The sequence below is a fragment of the Bufo gargarizans genome, chromosome 5 (assembly GCF_014858855.1).
Source record: "Bufo gargarizans isolate SCDJY-AF-19 chromosome 5, ASM1485885v1, whole genome shotgun sequence".
NCBI classification, from domain to species: Eukaryota; Metazoa; Chordata; class Amphibia; order Anura; family Bufonidae; genus Bufo; species Bufo gargarizans.
Window position 1 is genome coordinate 184454266 of NC_058084.1, and position 17487 is coordinate 184471752.

Consider the following 17487-nt stretch of genomic DNA (forward strand, 5'->3'; position numbering starts at 1 on the left):
GGGAATCAGGGCACAAGATCTCCTCATGTCCCTCTTCAAGCGGTCTTGGCGAGAGACCCAAATTAAGGAATTGTGATGAAAATAGCTCCTCAGAATATCCGAGTATCACTTGTTTGCTAACACTCTCCATGGTGGGTGGAAGGAGTATCAGGGTGAGGATTCTGTTGACCAGATTCTTGGCTACTGAGACTGGACTTTGTGGAGGGTGGTGCTTAACCGACGGGAAGCATTATCTGCTGCAATCCAACCGACCACCTGGTCGCACTGGTCTAACTTCAAGAGTGGTATCCTGTGCCGCCGTGCAAACTGGGACATGAAGCTAGGTATCGTGGATGAGTGTTTTTCTTGTGCTCTGGCAGCAGGCACAGTTTCACCTTGCCCAGGGTCACGGCCCCTGCATGCACCATCAGCAGCACGGCCACTTCCCCGTCACTTACTGTTCTCCTTGTGCATATTAAATGATATATATGCTTGCAAGTATGTCACACGTACAGTAGCGCAGGTTTTGTTAGTGTATGCGCAAATAAAGTACATACAATGTCACAGATATTTTTAGGATGCGTTAAACAGGAGGTATAGTGCAAGTAATGTCGCTGTCACCACCGCCTAATAAAAAATGACACTGAATTAATGTCACTGATATTTAGGTTGCACAAACGTTATACAGGAGGTAAAGCTCAAGTAATGTCGCTATCACCACCGCCTAATAAAAAATTACACTGAATGAATGTCACTGATATTTAGGATGGTGTGAGGATTCGCTCTGGTAGGCAGGGTAAGCAGACGCAGAACAGAGGCAAAAGAAACAGTTTGTAAAACAAAACTGCAGTGTTTATTTACACATGAGAAAAAAACAAAGCAACATTGACAGTCTTAGGGCTCTTTCACACTTGCGTTCTTTTCTTCCGGCATAGAGTTCCGTCGTCGGGGCTCTATGCTGGAAGAATCCTGATCAGTTTTATACTAATGCATTCTGAATGGAGTGAAATCCGTTCAGGATGCATCAGGATGTCTTCAGTTCAGGACCGGAATGTTTTTTGGCTAGAGAAAATACCGCAGCATGCTGCACTTTTTGCTCCGGCCAAAAATCCTGAACACTTGACGCAAGGCCGGATCCGGAATTAATGCCCATTGAAAGGCATTAATCCGGATCCGGCCTTAAGCTAAACGTCGTTTCGGCGCATTGCCGGATCCGACGTTTAGCTTTTTCTGAATGGTTACCATGGCTGCCGGGACGCTAAAGTCCTGGCAGCCATGGTAAAGTGTAGTGGGGAGCGGGGGAGCAGTATAGAGTGACGTCAGGGCGCCCCACGTGCATGGATGACGTGATCGCATGGCACGTCATCCATGCGCGTGGGGCGCTCTGACATCATTCTGGAGCGCCTCGAGAGCCGCACGGACTGTAAGTATACCGCTCCCCCGCTCCCCACTACTACTATGGCAACCAGGACTTTAATAGCGTCCTGGCTGCCATAGTAACACTGAACGCATTTTGAAGACGGATCCGTCTTCAAATGCTTTCAGTTCACTTGCGTTTTTCCAGATCCGGCGTGTAACTTCCGGCAAATGGAGTACACGCTGGATCCGGACAACACAAATGTATAAGAGCCCTTAGTGTTCTTTCACACAAAGGAAGGTCCAAAGCACAAAAACACCTTTTTAGCAGGTTCTTTCAGCGTCCACAGCAGACTTTAGGGGACCTGTTTCCCCGCATGCGGCTCTCAGCGGTCTAGTACGGCACCATGCCTCAGATCCCAAGACAGAGACCTTGATTCTATTTAAAAAACAGCCAGGTGCTGCCAAAACCCGGAACGGCACTTAAACTCCGGTCCGGTATTTGATCTCACCTGGCTGGAAATCAGCCCAGCCGCCCATGTTGGGAGGAAAATACCTGCCTTCCCAAACAAAACCCCTTGCTTTGTCACAATGGACAAAATTTATACAGGAGATGTAGCGCAGGTAATGTCGCTGCCACAAGCAGCAAAAATATTTGACTGAATGTCACTGATATTTCGGATACACAAACGTTATACAGGAGATGTAGCGCAGGTGATGTAACTGTCCTCAGCGGACACCATCTACGGAAAAAGTACACTGGATGTCACAGATATTTTTAGCCTGCATACACGTTAGACAGGAGATGTAGCGCAGATAATGTTGCTGTCTGCAGTGGCCAAACAATTGCAAGCTATTTAGCGCAGGTTGCACTAAAAATATATATTGCTGCCAGACACAATTGTCCTTAAAAGAACTTTTGGGTCTCTAATAGTGATGGACGAACATCTGCCGGGACGGTTCGCAAACGCAATCAAATGTTCGCGAACCGCAAGTTCGCGGCGGGTCCCATTCATTTTACTGGCAGGCGAACCTGTAAAACCTTCAGCTCATATTTGCAGCCAAGAAATAATTGCTAGAAGTGCACAAATAGTCCTACAACATGGACAGTGACATACCAGATGTATTATTCGAATTTGCAATCTCCATTCAGTATTTTTTTCAATGCAAAATATCAGCAATATCATTTTCGCGTATGCGCATGTGCAAATGTACTATACAGTACACAAATGCACTATAAAGAAAGTATATTGGTATATAACACCCTGCTTCAATCAGTTTTTTGGGGGACGACTGGTATATCACACCAGTAGAAATTATTTGTTCCAATAACACTTGTCCCTCTATATACCTGCAGTATCGCAGCAGAACCGCACACAACTGCCGCACAATACAAATGCACTATAATATACTTTCTAACATAGAAAGTATATTATAACATTGTACAAGTAGTGCTGCCCTGGGTCCTTTCACACACGGTTCATCTCCGGTGAGTTCCTGTTCTCCACCACCCTCCTTGGGCCCTTGGACCTTGTTTTTTACTCACTTGGTTTACCATTGATTGGTCTGCAATATATTGTTACTTTCTCTATATACATTTGCATACCATCTATTGCCCATTTGAGGTATATGTGTTAACGGGAACTTCACCAGGGACCCATATACTCTATTTGTCCATGAGTTTGGATTTTCCATATTGTACTTTACTCCCATGCTGCATGTATACGATATTTCACCATTTTTGATGATCCGTGTGTGTTTTCTTCCCAAGGTGGTGCTTTTTGCTTTTCTGTCCTCCGCTCCTGTTTTATCATGTTCATGGCATCATACCTCTTGATTATTTATGTCATTTTAATCATGTTTTAATAAAATTTGTTATACTTTTTGGCATTATGAGCTCCTTTTTCCTCTGTTTCTATTGTCTAACTCGGGAGCTTTTGCCGAGTCATACTTTGGGTGTGCCCCTTGGGGTTTATTGGGTGGACCTTGTCCTCCTTGCCCTCCCCTGGGACACCCTAGGTCATTTGTTTGTATTTCTAACATTGTACAAGGAAGGCAATCCATTAGAATATACATAAAGATAAAAAGTAACATTCAATAATATTCACACATCACGGACACTGGCAATGTGCATTGCGCAATTTGCAGACCGCACATCGCCGGCACTATAATAGAAAATGCCTAATCTTGTCTGCAATTGTGGACAAGAATAGGACATGTTCTATTTTTTTGCGGAAACGGAAGCAAGGATGCGGAAGTGCGGATCCGCAAATGCGGATGTGGACAGCACATTCTGGCCCCATTAATAAAGAATGGGTCTGTATCGGTTCCGCAAAATTGCGGAATGAATGCGCACCCATTTTGTGGATGTGTGAATGGAAAAGATATCCCTCAAATTGAAAATAAATTAAATTATTAAAGTTAAGCAAAAAGTATAGATGTGGTAGGCAATAACAAGTGCTTGGCGCCACTAAATCAGGTGCTCAGCGGCACCAAATCAGAAACCATATGTCCTACCACAATCCGGGGGGTTCCAGTGCACATCGATGAATCCCGGAGGGAAAGCAAAAAACCATCTATCCCTGGGCTAGATGATGATGTGGTATTGAAGGACAGGGTGGGCAAAGAACTGTCCCTGATATTGCCCTATAGGGGGGTGCTATTCTGGCCCTGATAGACTAGCCACAAACCACCCACCCTGATAAGAGCGACCCTGTCTGGTACCTTACCCTATATAAAAATGGCCCTAGTAAGCCCCTACCCCCTAGGCCCCTGACTTACAGGTGATCACTATATAGCTCTATGTGTTTTTGACTCATTATAAAAGTATATTATAAGTATATCGCACCCCTCTGTGTATCACACCTATCGATAGCACACCTATACTAGTCCTTAAAAAGACTTTTGTGGCCCTATTAGATAGCGCTTGGTGTCCCTAACAGCCTGTCCCTGCTCTACACAGCAACCTCTCCCTACACTGGAAAAAAACTGAATATAATATAGCGGCCAGATCAGGTTTATTTATAAGGTAGGTGGTATGTCCATGTGCTGAAACATCTCAATTGGCTGTCCTGTACCACCTGATGGATCATGGTGTCATGGGTCAAAGTTCTTCACAATGTAAAACAGGGATGTCAAACTCGTGGCCCTCCAGCTGTTGCAAAACTACAACTCCCATCATGCCCGGGCATACTACAGCTATCAGGGAATGATGGGAGTTGTAGTTTTGCAACATCTGGAGGGCCATGAGTTTGACATCCATGATGTAAAAGAATATGGCGGGCGCGAATATCTCCATATGTTCGCATGTTCGGCAAATTGCGAACACGCAAAGTTTGCTGCGAAACGACCGGCGGGCTACCTTTTGCTCTCCAGCTCTCCCTGACTAATACTGAGCCGAACACTTGTCATTGCTATAAAGCACCCGATGACGCGTTCTGGCCAGCCAATCACTGTAGTGCCAGCAGCCAACATGGCTACGGCATTACAGTGAATGGCAGTACTTACCTGCATGTTTATTGGCTGCGTAGCAGGCAACAAACTTGCGGGGAGGAGACTTTAGCATCGTGCTCGAGCACACATGGTATTCTGATGAACACTGAGATGTGCCGAGCATCGCAATGCTCACCCAACACTACTCCCTATACTTTCCCTGCATTTATAAATTGTTTTTTAACCACAATCAAGTCTTTCTTATCACTGTCCTTAGTGCCTGCAGATGTCTCTCCCTGCACTAAGTACAATGGTAAATGACAGAATCTAAGATGGCTGCCACTATTTATAGGGCTGTGACATCACAGGGCTGGCTGGCTGCTGATTGGCTGCATGCATGGCATTATGGGTGATCCCTCCTTCCCAGAGTTCATTTCTCCATGTCCTCCCAAGTGCAGCAGCCATTTTAAGAAAAAATGTGATTCGTTACCACGAAACGCAAGGAAATTCGCCTTCGGTGCAAATCTAATTTTTTCTGAAATTCGGAACAAATTCCACTTTGTCTGCTTTGATTCACTCATCTCTATTTCTGACATAAAAATAGGCTTAACCCCTTAGGGACATAGCCTTATTTCACCTTAAGGACCAGGCAATTTTTTACAAATCTGACCAGTGTCACTTTAAGTGCTGATAACTTTAAAATGCTTTGACTTATCCAAGCCATTCTGAGATTGTTTTTTTGTCACATATTTTACTTCATGACACTGGTAAAATGAAGTAAAAAAAAATATTTTTTTTGCATACAAAAATACCTAATTTACCAAAAATTTGGAAAAAATTGCAAATTTCCAAGTTTCAATTTCTCTACTTGTGTAATACATAGTAATACCCCCAAAAATTGTGATGACTTTACATTCCCCATATGTCTACTTCATGTGTAAATTATTTTGGGAATGATATTTAATTTTTTAGGGATGTTACAAGGCTTCGAAATTTAGAAGCAAATCTTGAAATTTTTCCGAAATTTGCAAAAACCCAATTTTTAGGGACCACTACAAGTCTGAAGTCACTTTGCGAGGCTTACATAATAGAAACCACACAAAAATGACCCCATCTAAGAAACTACACCCCTCAAGGTATTCAAAACTGATTTTACATACGTTGTTAACCCTTTATGTGTTGCACAAGAGTTATTGGCAAATGGGATGAAATTTGAGAATTAAATTTTTTTGTCAAATTTTCAATTTTAACCCATTTTTTCCACTAACAAAGCAAGGGTTAACAGACAAACAAGACTGTATCTTTATTGACCTGACTCTGCCGTTTACAGAAACACCCAATATGTGGCCGTAAACTACTGTACGGCTACACAGCGGGGTGTAGAGTGAAAGATGCGCCGTTTGGTTTTTGGAAGGCAGATTTTGCAGGACTGGTTTATTTACACCATGTCCCATTTGAAGCCCCCTGATGCACCCCTAGAGTAGAAACTCCAAAAAAGTGACCCCATCTAAGAATCTACACCCTTCAAGGTATTCAAAAGTGATTTTACATACGTCGTTAACCCTTTAGGTGTTGCACAAGAGGTATTGGCAAATGGGGATGAAATTTGAGAATTTCATTTTTGTGTAAAATGTTCAATTGTAACCCATTTTTTCCACTAACAAAGCAAGGGTTAACAGCCAAACAAGACTGTATCTTTATTGCCCTGACTCTGCAGCTTACAGAAACACCCAATATGTGGCTGTAAACTACTGTACGGCCACACAGCGGGGCATAGATTGAAAGGTGTGCCATTTGGTTTTTGGAAGGCAGATTTTGCAGGACTGGTTTATTTACACCATGTCCCTTTTGAAGCCCCCCTGATGCACCCCTGGAGTAGAAACTCCCTAAAAATGACACCATTTTGGAAACAACGGGATATGGTGGAATTTTTTGGGGGACTATTTTTACGGTACATATGATTTTTGGTTGCTCTATATTACATTTTTAAGAGGCAAGGTTAACAAAAATTGAAATTCTGAAATTTCATCTCCATTTGCCATTAACTGTTGAGGAACACCTAAAGGGTTAATAAAGTTTGTATAATCAGTTTTGAATATCTTGAGGGGTGTAGTTTCTTATATGGGGTCACTTTTAGGGAGTTTTTACTCTAGGGGGCATCTGGGGGGCTTCAAAAGGGACATGGTGTCAATATAAAAGGCCATCAAAATCGGCCTTCCAGAAGCCATGTCGGTCTTTTCCTTTTGTGGCCTCCTTTTTACTAATACAGCAGTTTACGACCACAATTGTGGCATTTTTGTAAACTGCAGTATCAGGGTAATAAATATTAACTTTTGTTTGGTTGTTAACACTTGTTTTGTTACCGGAAAAAAAGAATTGAAATGGAAAAGTGCCAAAAATAGCGGTTTTGGCACCGTTTTTTTATTTCTTTGGACTGTGTTAATCTGGGGGGTTAGGTCATGGGATATTTTAATAGAGGAGATTCTTACAGACGCGGCGATACCTAATAAGTCTACATTTTTTTTACAATTATTTAGGTTTTTGACTATATTTTCCATTTTGATACAATTTTTTTGGTATCTCTAAAGTTTAAGTGTCATTTTTTTTTTTTTTTCATCCGATCATCTTATGTGGGGGCTAATTTTTTGCGGGATGAGAGGATGGTTTTATTGGTACTATTTTGGGGGCTATATGACTTTTTGATCACTTGCTATTAAACTTTTTATTGTGTAAGGTGACAAAAAAAATCTTTTTTGCTCCTTTTTTTTTTTCATGGACCGTGTTAATCTGTGGGGTTAGGTCATGGGGTATTTTTATAGAGGAGATTATTACTGACACAGCGATACCTAATATGTCTACTTTTAATAAATTATTTTAGTTATTTTAGGGGTCTCAAGTCTGAGAACCAGTTTTTTTATCCGATGTCAGTGCTAAATTGGCATATAAATTTAGTACTCCATGGAAGTGTGATACTCCCTGAAGCAACCGTCAATGCAGAGGCCCGGATAATCGGGGCACGTGTCGCACTGAGTAGCGGTGTCCTTCTGTTTCCCCCTCCTGCGACACACTCTGCACTTTTTTTTGGGTTCGTCCCTTTTTTCCAGTATGGGGGACCACACCTGGAAAGTGTTGGCCAGGGACGATCCGTGCGCCTACAGTTCCCGAGGTACTCCGGCCTGCTCTTTCCCAGTCCGAAAAGATCAGCGCCTTGAGGACTGCCTCATAGAACTGGAGTATTGTCCCTGTGTTGCCAGTGCTCCGGGACAGCACAAAAGAGTTGTACATGGCAACCTGCACCAAGTAGACCGCAATTTTTTTGTACCATGGCCGGGTTTTGCGCATGGCGTTATATGGCTTGAGGACTTGATCAGAGAGATCAACTCCTCCCATATACCGATTTTTGCCGTCAACGATACAATCGGGCTTGAGGACCGTTGCCGCGGTACCTCGCACAGGGACAGGGGTGATGCTGTTACCATGAATTGTGGACAGCATAAGGACATCCCTCTTGTCCTTATACCAGCAACAGGTTTCCAGTGGTAAGGGCACAGGTCTCACCCCTGGGGATAGGTACCTGGAGGGGGTGGGCAGGGAGGCAGCGTTGATTTTTCCGCAAGGTCCCACAAGCGGACGTGGATCTGGAGTCAAGGGACTGGAACAAGGGTATACTGGTATAAAAGTTATCCACGTACAGGTGTTAACCCTTATCCAGCAGTGGGTACATAAGGTCCCACACAAGTATCCCGGTTACACACAGAGTGGGGGGACATTCTGGGGGTTGAATCCGGGAATCTCGCCCCTCATATACACGAAATTTGTAAGTGTACCCTGAGGTACTCTCACAAATTTTTTATAGTTTCATGCCATACCTCGCCCGCTTGGGGGGCACATACTGGCGGAAAATGAGTCTCCCCTTGAACGCAATGAGAGACTCATCAACCGCGACCTCCCTTCCAGGTACATAGGCCTCCATGAATTTGGCCCCAAAGTGATCGATGAACGGCCGTACCTTATACAGACAGTCATGGCAGGATCACCTCGGGGGGGACATGCTGCATTATCGGAATAATGCAGACATTTCCGGATGGCCTCAAACCGGGAGCGTGTCATGGCCGTACTGTAAAGTGGGGTCTGGAATAGGATGTCCATGCTCCAGTACAGCCTGACACTGGGTTTCTTGACCAGGCCCATATGCAGCACGAGGCCCCAAAATGTCCTCATTTCGGCTGCACTGACCGGCGTCCAGCCACCGGGCCTGGCCAAAAAGGAGCCCGGTTGTTGAGCGACGAACTGTTGGGCGTACAGGTTTGTCTGCTCCACCATCAGATTTACCAGTGGGTCACTGAAAAAATGACAAAAAAAGTCATATTCAGTGTAGCCCACTGAGGAAATCTGGATTTCTGATTGGCCTACAAAATCAGGAATCACGGGCTCATATCGCTCTGGGCTACACCAGACTAGTTCACCGGCTGGGTGCTCCGGTGGATTTAACTGGTGGGCCGGGAAACCAGTATGAACCCCAGAGCTGCTCGTACTAGGCTGGGCCACAGGGTCCCTAACAAGGCGGTCCCCTTGCTCCACCTGGCGGCGCCTCCGCCGCCTTGGGGGCTCATCATCATCGCTAGATGATGAGGAGGACGCGGACGACAACAGGAATGTGGGGTCATCCTCGTCCTCACTGGGACTCTCGGAGTCAGAGGCAAGCTGGGCATATGCCTCCTCGGCCGAGAACGTCCGGCGGGCTATAGGGGCGTGCGTGTCTGCGCGTGTATGTGCGTGTGTAGAAATCTTTATTTGGTGTGCGTGTGTGTGGGGCACGGGTGTTCACGAACTCACCCTAAAACTAACCGAATTTTTTTTTTTAAATAACTAAAAAATGGGCAAAAAATGGAAACAAAAAAATTCAGTTGATCAGTGGTGGGGTGTGCGATGCGCTAACAGTGGCCGGACAGTCAGCGTACACAAAAAATAAATAAAAAAAATCCTGCACCCTAAAAAAGTTGGCGGGTGCCAGGGGGGGGGGGGGCAAGCGCCAGCACCCCTGGGGGGGTCTAGGGTCACACAGCTGTGGAGTTAGGGTCATGCAATAAAAGTTAACAAAACTAACTTTCCCTTTAGTTTCCCTGCCTAACTCAAACTTTCCCTATGCTTTCCCTAAGTACCTCATGGGGGGTGCTGGGGCACAGATGGGTTGATGCTGGCAGCGATCCAAGAGACTGGTGCAGGCAGTTCCTCTCTCCTCCGGCTCCGGAACACAAAAGGAGGAGGAGAGGAGCGCCTGCATCATTTGAAATTCGCGCCGTCCCGCCCACCAACCAATCAGAAGTGATCCTGAGAGGTGATGTCACCATCACCTCTCAGGATCGCTGGATGGTGACTGGTGGGGTGAAATCACACCACCGTCACCATCCTGTTCCGGGTTATCGGGTCTTCAGAGACCCGAATAACCCAGAAACGCAGAAAACCGCAGGTCTGAATTGACCTGCGGTTTTCTGCGATCGCATACATGGGGGGGGGTCACAGGACCCCCCGGCGCATTTGCCGCAGGTGCCTGCTCAATGATTTGAGCAGGCACGGGGTTCCGATCGCCGCCCGCCACGCGGTGGTGATCGAAAATACACAGGGAGTACAGGTACGCCCTGTGTCCTTAAGTACCAGGACATAAGGGCGTACCTGTACGCCCTATGTCCGGAAGAGGTTAAAGTGGTTGGCTCACTTCAGCAAAAGGCTTTTGTCATGTAGACAAAGTTAATACAAGTCTGCATGTTTGTCCAACATCTCAGACCGAAGCAGCATGTGGCTTTGTTGTATATCCACTGACCCATGGTATGGACTATGGAGAACACAGCATGCATCCACGATTCACTGACGTGTGAAAGAGGCCATAGGCATTTCATTTACATATTGAATTACACGACTAAATTATTAAAGGTATAGCTGATACACTTTCTTTTTTTCTTTTTTGATTGTGTACTTTATTTTTTACTTGCATTCATCAAGAGAGATCACTGTTTATTTCCAAGTGGAATAATTGAAATCAGCTTGTTATAAGGGTATCGTAACTGTCAACCTTGAAAGAAATGGACATGTGGTTCAAAAAACTATATGCAGGAATTCTTTTTATCTTTCTTATTTATGCTTTTTATCACTGTGAATCTTTATTTTGACCATTAAAATATAAAATCATAGAAATATTGCATTGATTTTAAAGCACCAGCTGTTCATAACCTTTAATACAAGCTTTATACTCAAATCCAGATGGGGAAATATGTCGATGGAATATAAGGTATATTCCCTAAAAAAGTTTTTCACTCCCCACCTTCCCATAGTCCTAACTTTTTTATTTTTCACATAGCCTTATGAGGGCATATTTTTTGAGGAACAAGTTGTACTTTCTAATGGCACCATTTACGTTACATACCATGTAGTAGGAAGCTGAAAAGAAATTCCAAATGGGGTAGAATTGGGAAAAAACGCAATTCTGATAAAGGTTTTTTTTTTTTTTTTTTTTTACACTGTACACTGTGCAGTAAAATTGACCTGTTATCTTTATTCTCCAGGTCAGTACAGTTACAACAATACTACACTTATATAATTTTTCTTGCATTTTAATATTGATTTTTTTTTTAAACCTTTGAGGAAATAAAAAAAATGTTGGGCTGAGCACCACTGTTAGCAGTTAATGTTGTATATATCTCCACCAAGTACTCTGGTGACGTGTTCTCCAAAATAAAGGGACTTACATCGTCAGTGCAGTGCCACTCCATCTATTCTACAACACCCATTAACTAGCCAGTTTTCCTTTGCAACAATTTTGATAAGTATCCCATTAGTCTCTATTAGTGATGAGTGAGCATGCTGGGCCGAATACCTGTTCAGCTCGAGCATCGCTATGCTCGGCAGATTCGAGTGCTCGGCTGAATAATTTGGTTGCTCAACAGGGTGAATGGTTCATAAAAAAAGGTTAGAAATTGATGAAAACCCCATCAAAATGGTTTAGCAACAGCATTAAGAAAATAGCTGGATGCATCTTAGACTCCTATTAAGTGCAACATACAATAGAGAACCACACAAAGGCTATATGCCAAAAGACAGGTATATACAAGCCACCCATCTATCCATGAGACAGATAACAGCCAGCATACCTTACAATGGCAGCCTTGTGCACTATGAAACTTTTTGTCGCCCTAATGATATTGATCTAGGTGTGCAGGTCCACCCAAGCCATCCAACAGATGCCAAATAACTTTGAGGTTTACTGGTTCTCAGTCAGATGAGAGCTGGTTTGGAATATATCAAAGTGCGCAAGGCTGCCATTGTAAGGTATGCTGACTGTCATCTGTCTTATGGATAGATTGGGCAAAAACCTGGCTTTTGGCATATAGCCTTTGTGTGGTTGTCTATTGTATGTCGTACATAATAGGAGTCTAAGATGCATCCAGCTATCCTCTTAATGCTGTTTCCAAACCATTTTGATGGTGTTCCCATCAATTTCTAACCTTTTTTATTAACCAGACACCCTCTTCTCTTCCGAGCAGGGGGTTCCTGGTTGTCTCCCTTTGACTTCCATTATACTCAGGTGCTCGGCCGAGCACAAGAATATAGCAATGTGTTCAGGCCGAACACCCGAATACTTTGGTGCTCGCTCATCACTAGTCTCTATTTCACTGAAAACAAATACAAGTAGTAGAAATATATATTTTTTCTTTTCTTTTGTTGTGCGTCTTTACTTACGGAAAGTTAGATCCAAACAAAGTTGAAGCATTTTCCTGGATAATTTAATTCATTTTAATTCCATAATAAACATAAGTATATTGAGAAATAACTTATTTCTAGGGAATGAAATGTAAAACAAAGCATTTGTTCCTACTACGTTTTATAGAAATGCATTTTATGTCTTTCATCTTCTTTAGATTAAATTGTGTTGTATTCTATTATAATTCGTAATTTAGATATTACATCAGCTTTACTGCAAATTCAAAGTTGTTTCATATGTTCTTATACAGTATGTAGCAATGGAAAAAATGAGTTTGCTTCACAAAAAATGATAATTAATTTGTAGGTGGTTACATTTGTCACACTGTGTTATTCACACGTAAAGTACTTGACTACAGTAGAATATCTGAAGGAGTAGTAGAGCGTCAGTAAAATACATTTATATGGAAAAATAATATATACTTTTTGAATATCATTTATTACTCATTTATTCATTGTTTGCAAGATCTTTTCCTATCATTTGATAGGAGCCTTAGTAGTTTGCTTCCAGGGGATAAAGATCCGTTTTGTGTTGATGATCACACTGTAACTGTACTCAGTCCATCACCATAAGCTAACAGGTGCTAAAGGCTATAGAATCCTTGGCATATGTTTGTGCACTGTATGTATTATGTGGAATAAACATTTCTGCTATTGGTTTTCTTTAAATAGAACCTGTCATGTTAAAGATGGTGTTTGAGCTGCTGGCAGCGTGTTATAGAGCAGGAGGAGCAGACCAGACTGATATAAAGTTTTATGGGAATAAATTCAGTCAAATTTGTTATATATATATTTATATACATGCTCATTCTGGGCTTTGAAGTCAGAGAGGCAGTCCTATCAGTGACTGACAGCTATCTCTGTATACACAGTCATAGAGGGAAGGCTGTCAATCACTGATAGGACTGCCTCCTTGACTTCAAAGCCCAAAATAAGTAGGAATATTAATGAATGAAACACAAGCTTAAATGGTGACAGGCGTCGTGAAAAGTATTTGAATAATTGATTGGAAAAAGTTATCACTTTCTAGCCCATGTGTACTCAAAAAAAGTATGTGTCAAGTCATTAACGAGGTGAAATTAGGGGATCCTGAATTGGTTATTGAAATTTAAGAAGATATTGACATTGAAGAAGGTCTTTAAGCTATATTCTGGTGAGAATTCAGCACCTCAGACACTTCTGACAATATTATACTATATCTGGGCATTGTGGGTGTTCAAATGTTCAAATTAAGTACATTAGATACTACAGCATATACTTATATGTAGAAGAGAGCAAAACATGAATTGGCTGTTCTGACCAACACCACAGTATATGTTTCTTTTGCATATTTACAACCAGTATATGGCTAAAAGCAGTGCTAAACTATCTGGTGATCTAAATAACACACATCAAACATCAGATTTTATCCCCTACTTATATCTTCTCAATAGGAAGGTATCATTGAATCATAATTTAGTATAATCCTATGCAACTTGGAAAGCTTTAAGCAATTTCTAAAAACTGTGGTGATAGTATAGTTTGTTATGCATCTGTGGCCACATCCAACAGCTTCTTCCAACAGTGAGATTCAGACCTTCTTATACTGTTCAGGAACATCTGCGAGAGAAGAGTAGACAGAGCAGACAAGGACAGATTAATCAGATAGAAAGTGATATAAATCAAAAGAGAAGGATGAATGAATTGGACAGCAATAGATCAGACAACATAAGGTATAGATGAGAAATGATAGTACGAGCGGGTAAGGCACCAGTAGAACACAAGCTGAGCCTAATCTCGATTAGTTAGCTTGACAAACACACAGAGAAAGGGAAAGAGAGAAAGAGATAGATTCAATTAATTTAACAAGACATTATAGACGTTCCTATGTATCAGTTTATTGAAATAATATTATCATAAGGAATGGTCTTCTGAAAGCATCCAGAGGGAAAGTGCAAGTAATTAGAAAGTCTTTGCAGCCTTTAGCCACTCCTAAGGGATCGAGGGTCTTACTGTATGTAGATTTATTATTGTGTTCACTGCATAATATTACTAAAATCATAGTCTCCCTCTACTGGCGGCTAAAGATGGCCAAGATTTTATTACTTAACTTTATGTCTACACAGATGAGGTATCAGGAAAACAGGTGCACACTGTGTTCACATAATTAATAAAATTAGCTTATTTCAGTACTTTCAAGAATTTGGCAAAGTTTGTGCCACAATTCTGCCACATTTCATCTAGCAAGTCAGCCTTGACTGTGTACTTAATAATCAGTGTACGCCATGCTTCAATATTGGTTGCTATATGAACTTGCTTGTGTAAACAAAAAGAGCCCAAACCAAAGACTACAGTACTTTTAAAGGGGATGTCCCAGGAAACACAGTTATCCCACTGAATGGGATACCCAACCACTGGGGCCGCCATCAATAATGAAAACAGGGACTCTGTGTTCCAGTTTAAATGGACCTGGGTTGCACATATCCACTGCCTCAATACTCAAGCCTGAATTTCTGAATATAGCTCTATACTTGGCTATCTCTGACAGTCCCATAGAGAATGAACACAAGTGTTATCTGCCTCTCAATTCATATGTAGTAATGATGTTGTAATCTCAGGAGTCCCCAATGGTCAGACCCTTGCCTAATCTAATCTGATCTAATCTGTACATAGGGAATAAGTGTCTTTCCTGAGACAATCGCTTTAAGAAGCCACCCTTAACATTAAATAATTCACAAATGTTTGACATCCAGTTAACTGATCTTTACATGCTTTAATCCACAAATAGGAATTATAGGAATTAATTATAATGTAGAAATAAAGGTAATAAAGCAGTAAACAAATAAAGCATAAGTTACTCAAATACAGTATGACCATATTTCAAAAACAAATGTAATAAATTAACCGTGACAAGTGTTGGGGAAAGATGCCATTGCAGTTAAAGGATACTAATCTTTTGGAACATATAGAAAGACGTGAGTCAGCACTTTCATGGTATTTAGTGGACTAACGAGAAGACATAAGTTCTCATTCAGTTCTGCAATGGTATCAGCTTCTTTTAATACATATTTTCTTAAAGCCTTTCTGTCTAAATAATAAAGCTTCCATAAGCTCAACAAAAAAAAAAAGCTCCTGCTCTAACAGTCGGCACGATCCTGCTCCAACAGTCATCACAGCCAGGCAGAAAAAAACAGGGAGGAGAAGACGCCTATTGAGAAAGCCTGGCATCTCCTCCTCCCTGTTCCGATGCTCAGTATTAGCATACTGAGCAGGTGAAATCCGGCAGGGCACAGCGGGGCATAGGAGGCATATTTTAAAAAAAATCAAGCAGGGTGGCAGCATCAGCGAGGGTACCCCACAAGTACAGGTATATATCTCCCTTAATAAAATTACATGAAAGGTCCTCTTTAAGCGCTAAAAATGACCTGTTACCATAATTTTCAGGGTCAGTATAATTGCAACTACATTTGTAGAGTTTTTCTTGTGTTTTCATAATATAACAACTTTGTAAAAATTTATTTGCCCTATTCTGACCCAAATAACTTTTTTTTACATTTACATATATGGGGCTATACAGGGCTGTGTACAGGCTCATTTTTTGCAGGATGATTTGTTGCTTTTTACTGATACAATTTTTACGTGTGTATGACATTTTGATCACTTTTTATTACATTTTTGGGGAGATGAAGGGATAAAAAAAAGGTAATTTTTCCCCCCGATTACAGTATTAAAATACATTTATATTTTATTAGTTTGGGCATTTTGTGATATGGTAATGCTGGTAACCTCTATTTTTTTATGTTTATTTATATTTATTATGGGGGTAATTAGAATTTGTATAATTGTTTATATTTTCTAAATTTTATTTAACTTTTTTGAACCTCCCAGGAGACTTGAAAATTGCGATAATCTGATCACTTCCAACATTGTCTGGAATAGTCTTTGGATTCTTCAGAGCACTCGAGGCTGCCAAAGCACCTGAACAGCTGCCTTAATCTTAGCATGGCGGAGCCATTCGGGCACTGAGAACATAGCACTCTAGGGGTTTCAATGCTCAGATGTCATGGTCACAGTCGACAATGGAGTCTGAGGAGTTAAAAGTCTGAGATCAGCATTATCGCTGACTATGGACTTCTCCTCTGGGTTTCTGCTGTGTAAAATAGCAGAAACCCAGTAACTATGGTCGATATTCAGCTTCTGAGTGGGCGCTATCTTTAAAGTCCTGTCTTCCACTGTATGTACAGTGGGATGCGAAAGTTTGGGCAATCTTGTTAATCGTCATGATTTTCCTGTATAAATCGTTGGTTGTTACGATAAAAAATGTCAGTTAAATATATCATATAGGAGACACACACAGTGATATTTTAGAAGTGAAATGAAGTTTATTGGATTTACAGAAAGTGTGCTATAATTGTTTAAACCAAATTAGGGAGTAGTGGCTGCAGTGGTCACAAGCCATATACTGGAACATACCCGCTGCATTTTGTAAACAATCAGCGGCAGGAGAAATGGACCAGTCCAGAAGGGAATGGCATGAAGAAACGGGTGAGTATATGAGGATATTTATTATTATAAGCTATTACAAAACTTGTCCAATATTTTTAATTACCTTGGACAATTCCATTAATGATGTACTCGTTAATGAATTTTTTGTCTAATTCTAAATCGTATACAGTAATACAGAAACATATAAATATAATATGTAGATCTGTACATTACTTACCAGACACTTTTTTCTGTTCATTTTCACAGGGGCTGATGTAATCAATTTTGATGGCAACACTGTGTTATCCTATCAGTTCAAGGATAGGAAGATGGCAACTGAAAAAGATGTCATCTCCCTAAAATTCAAAAGCACTGCAAGTGAAGGAGTTCTCTTTCATGGTGAAGGACAACAAGGAGACTATATCACGCTAGAACTGAAGAGAGCAAAACTGGTTTTACAATTAAACCTAGGTAATTATTTTATAACAAATTTTCTTTAAA

At 41.5% G+C, this 17487-nt stretch overlaps 1 protein-coding gene across 1 annotated transcript in view; it reads left to right on the top strand.

The window, feature by feature from the left end:
* CNTNAP2 (contactin associated protein 2) overlaps window positions 1–17487 on the top strand; it is a 2163381-nt gene that overhangs the window by 1009041 nt on the left and 1136853 nt on the right. The window contains exon 5 of the mRNA XM_044295439.1: window positions 17254–17457. Within this exon, the coding sequence (XP_044151374.1) occupies window positions 17254–17457 (204 nt within the window). The remainder of the gene's footprint in view (window positions 1–17253; window positions 17458–17487) is intronic.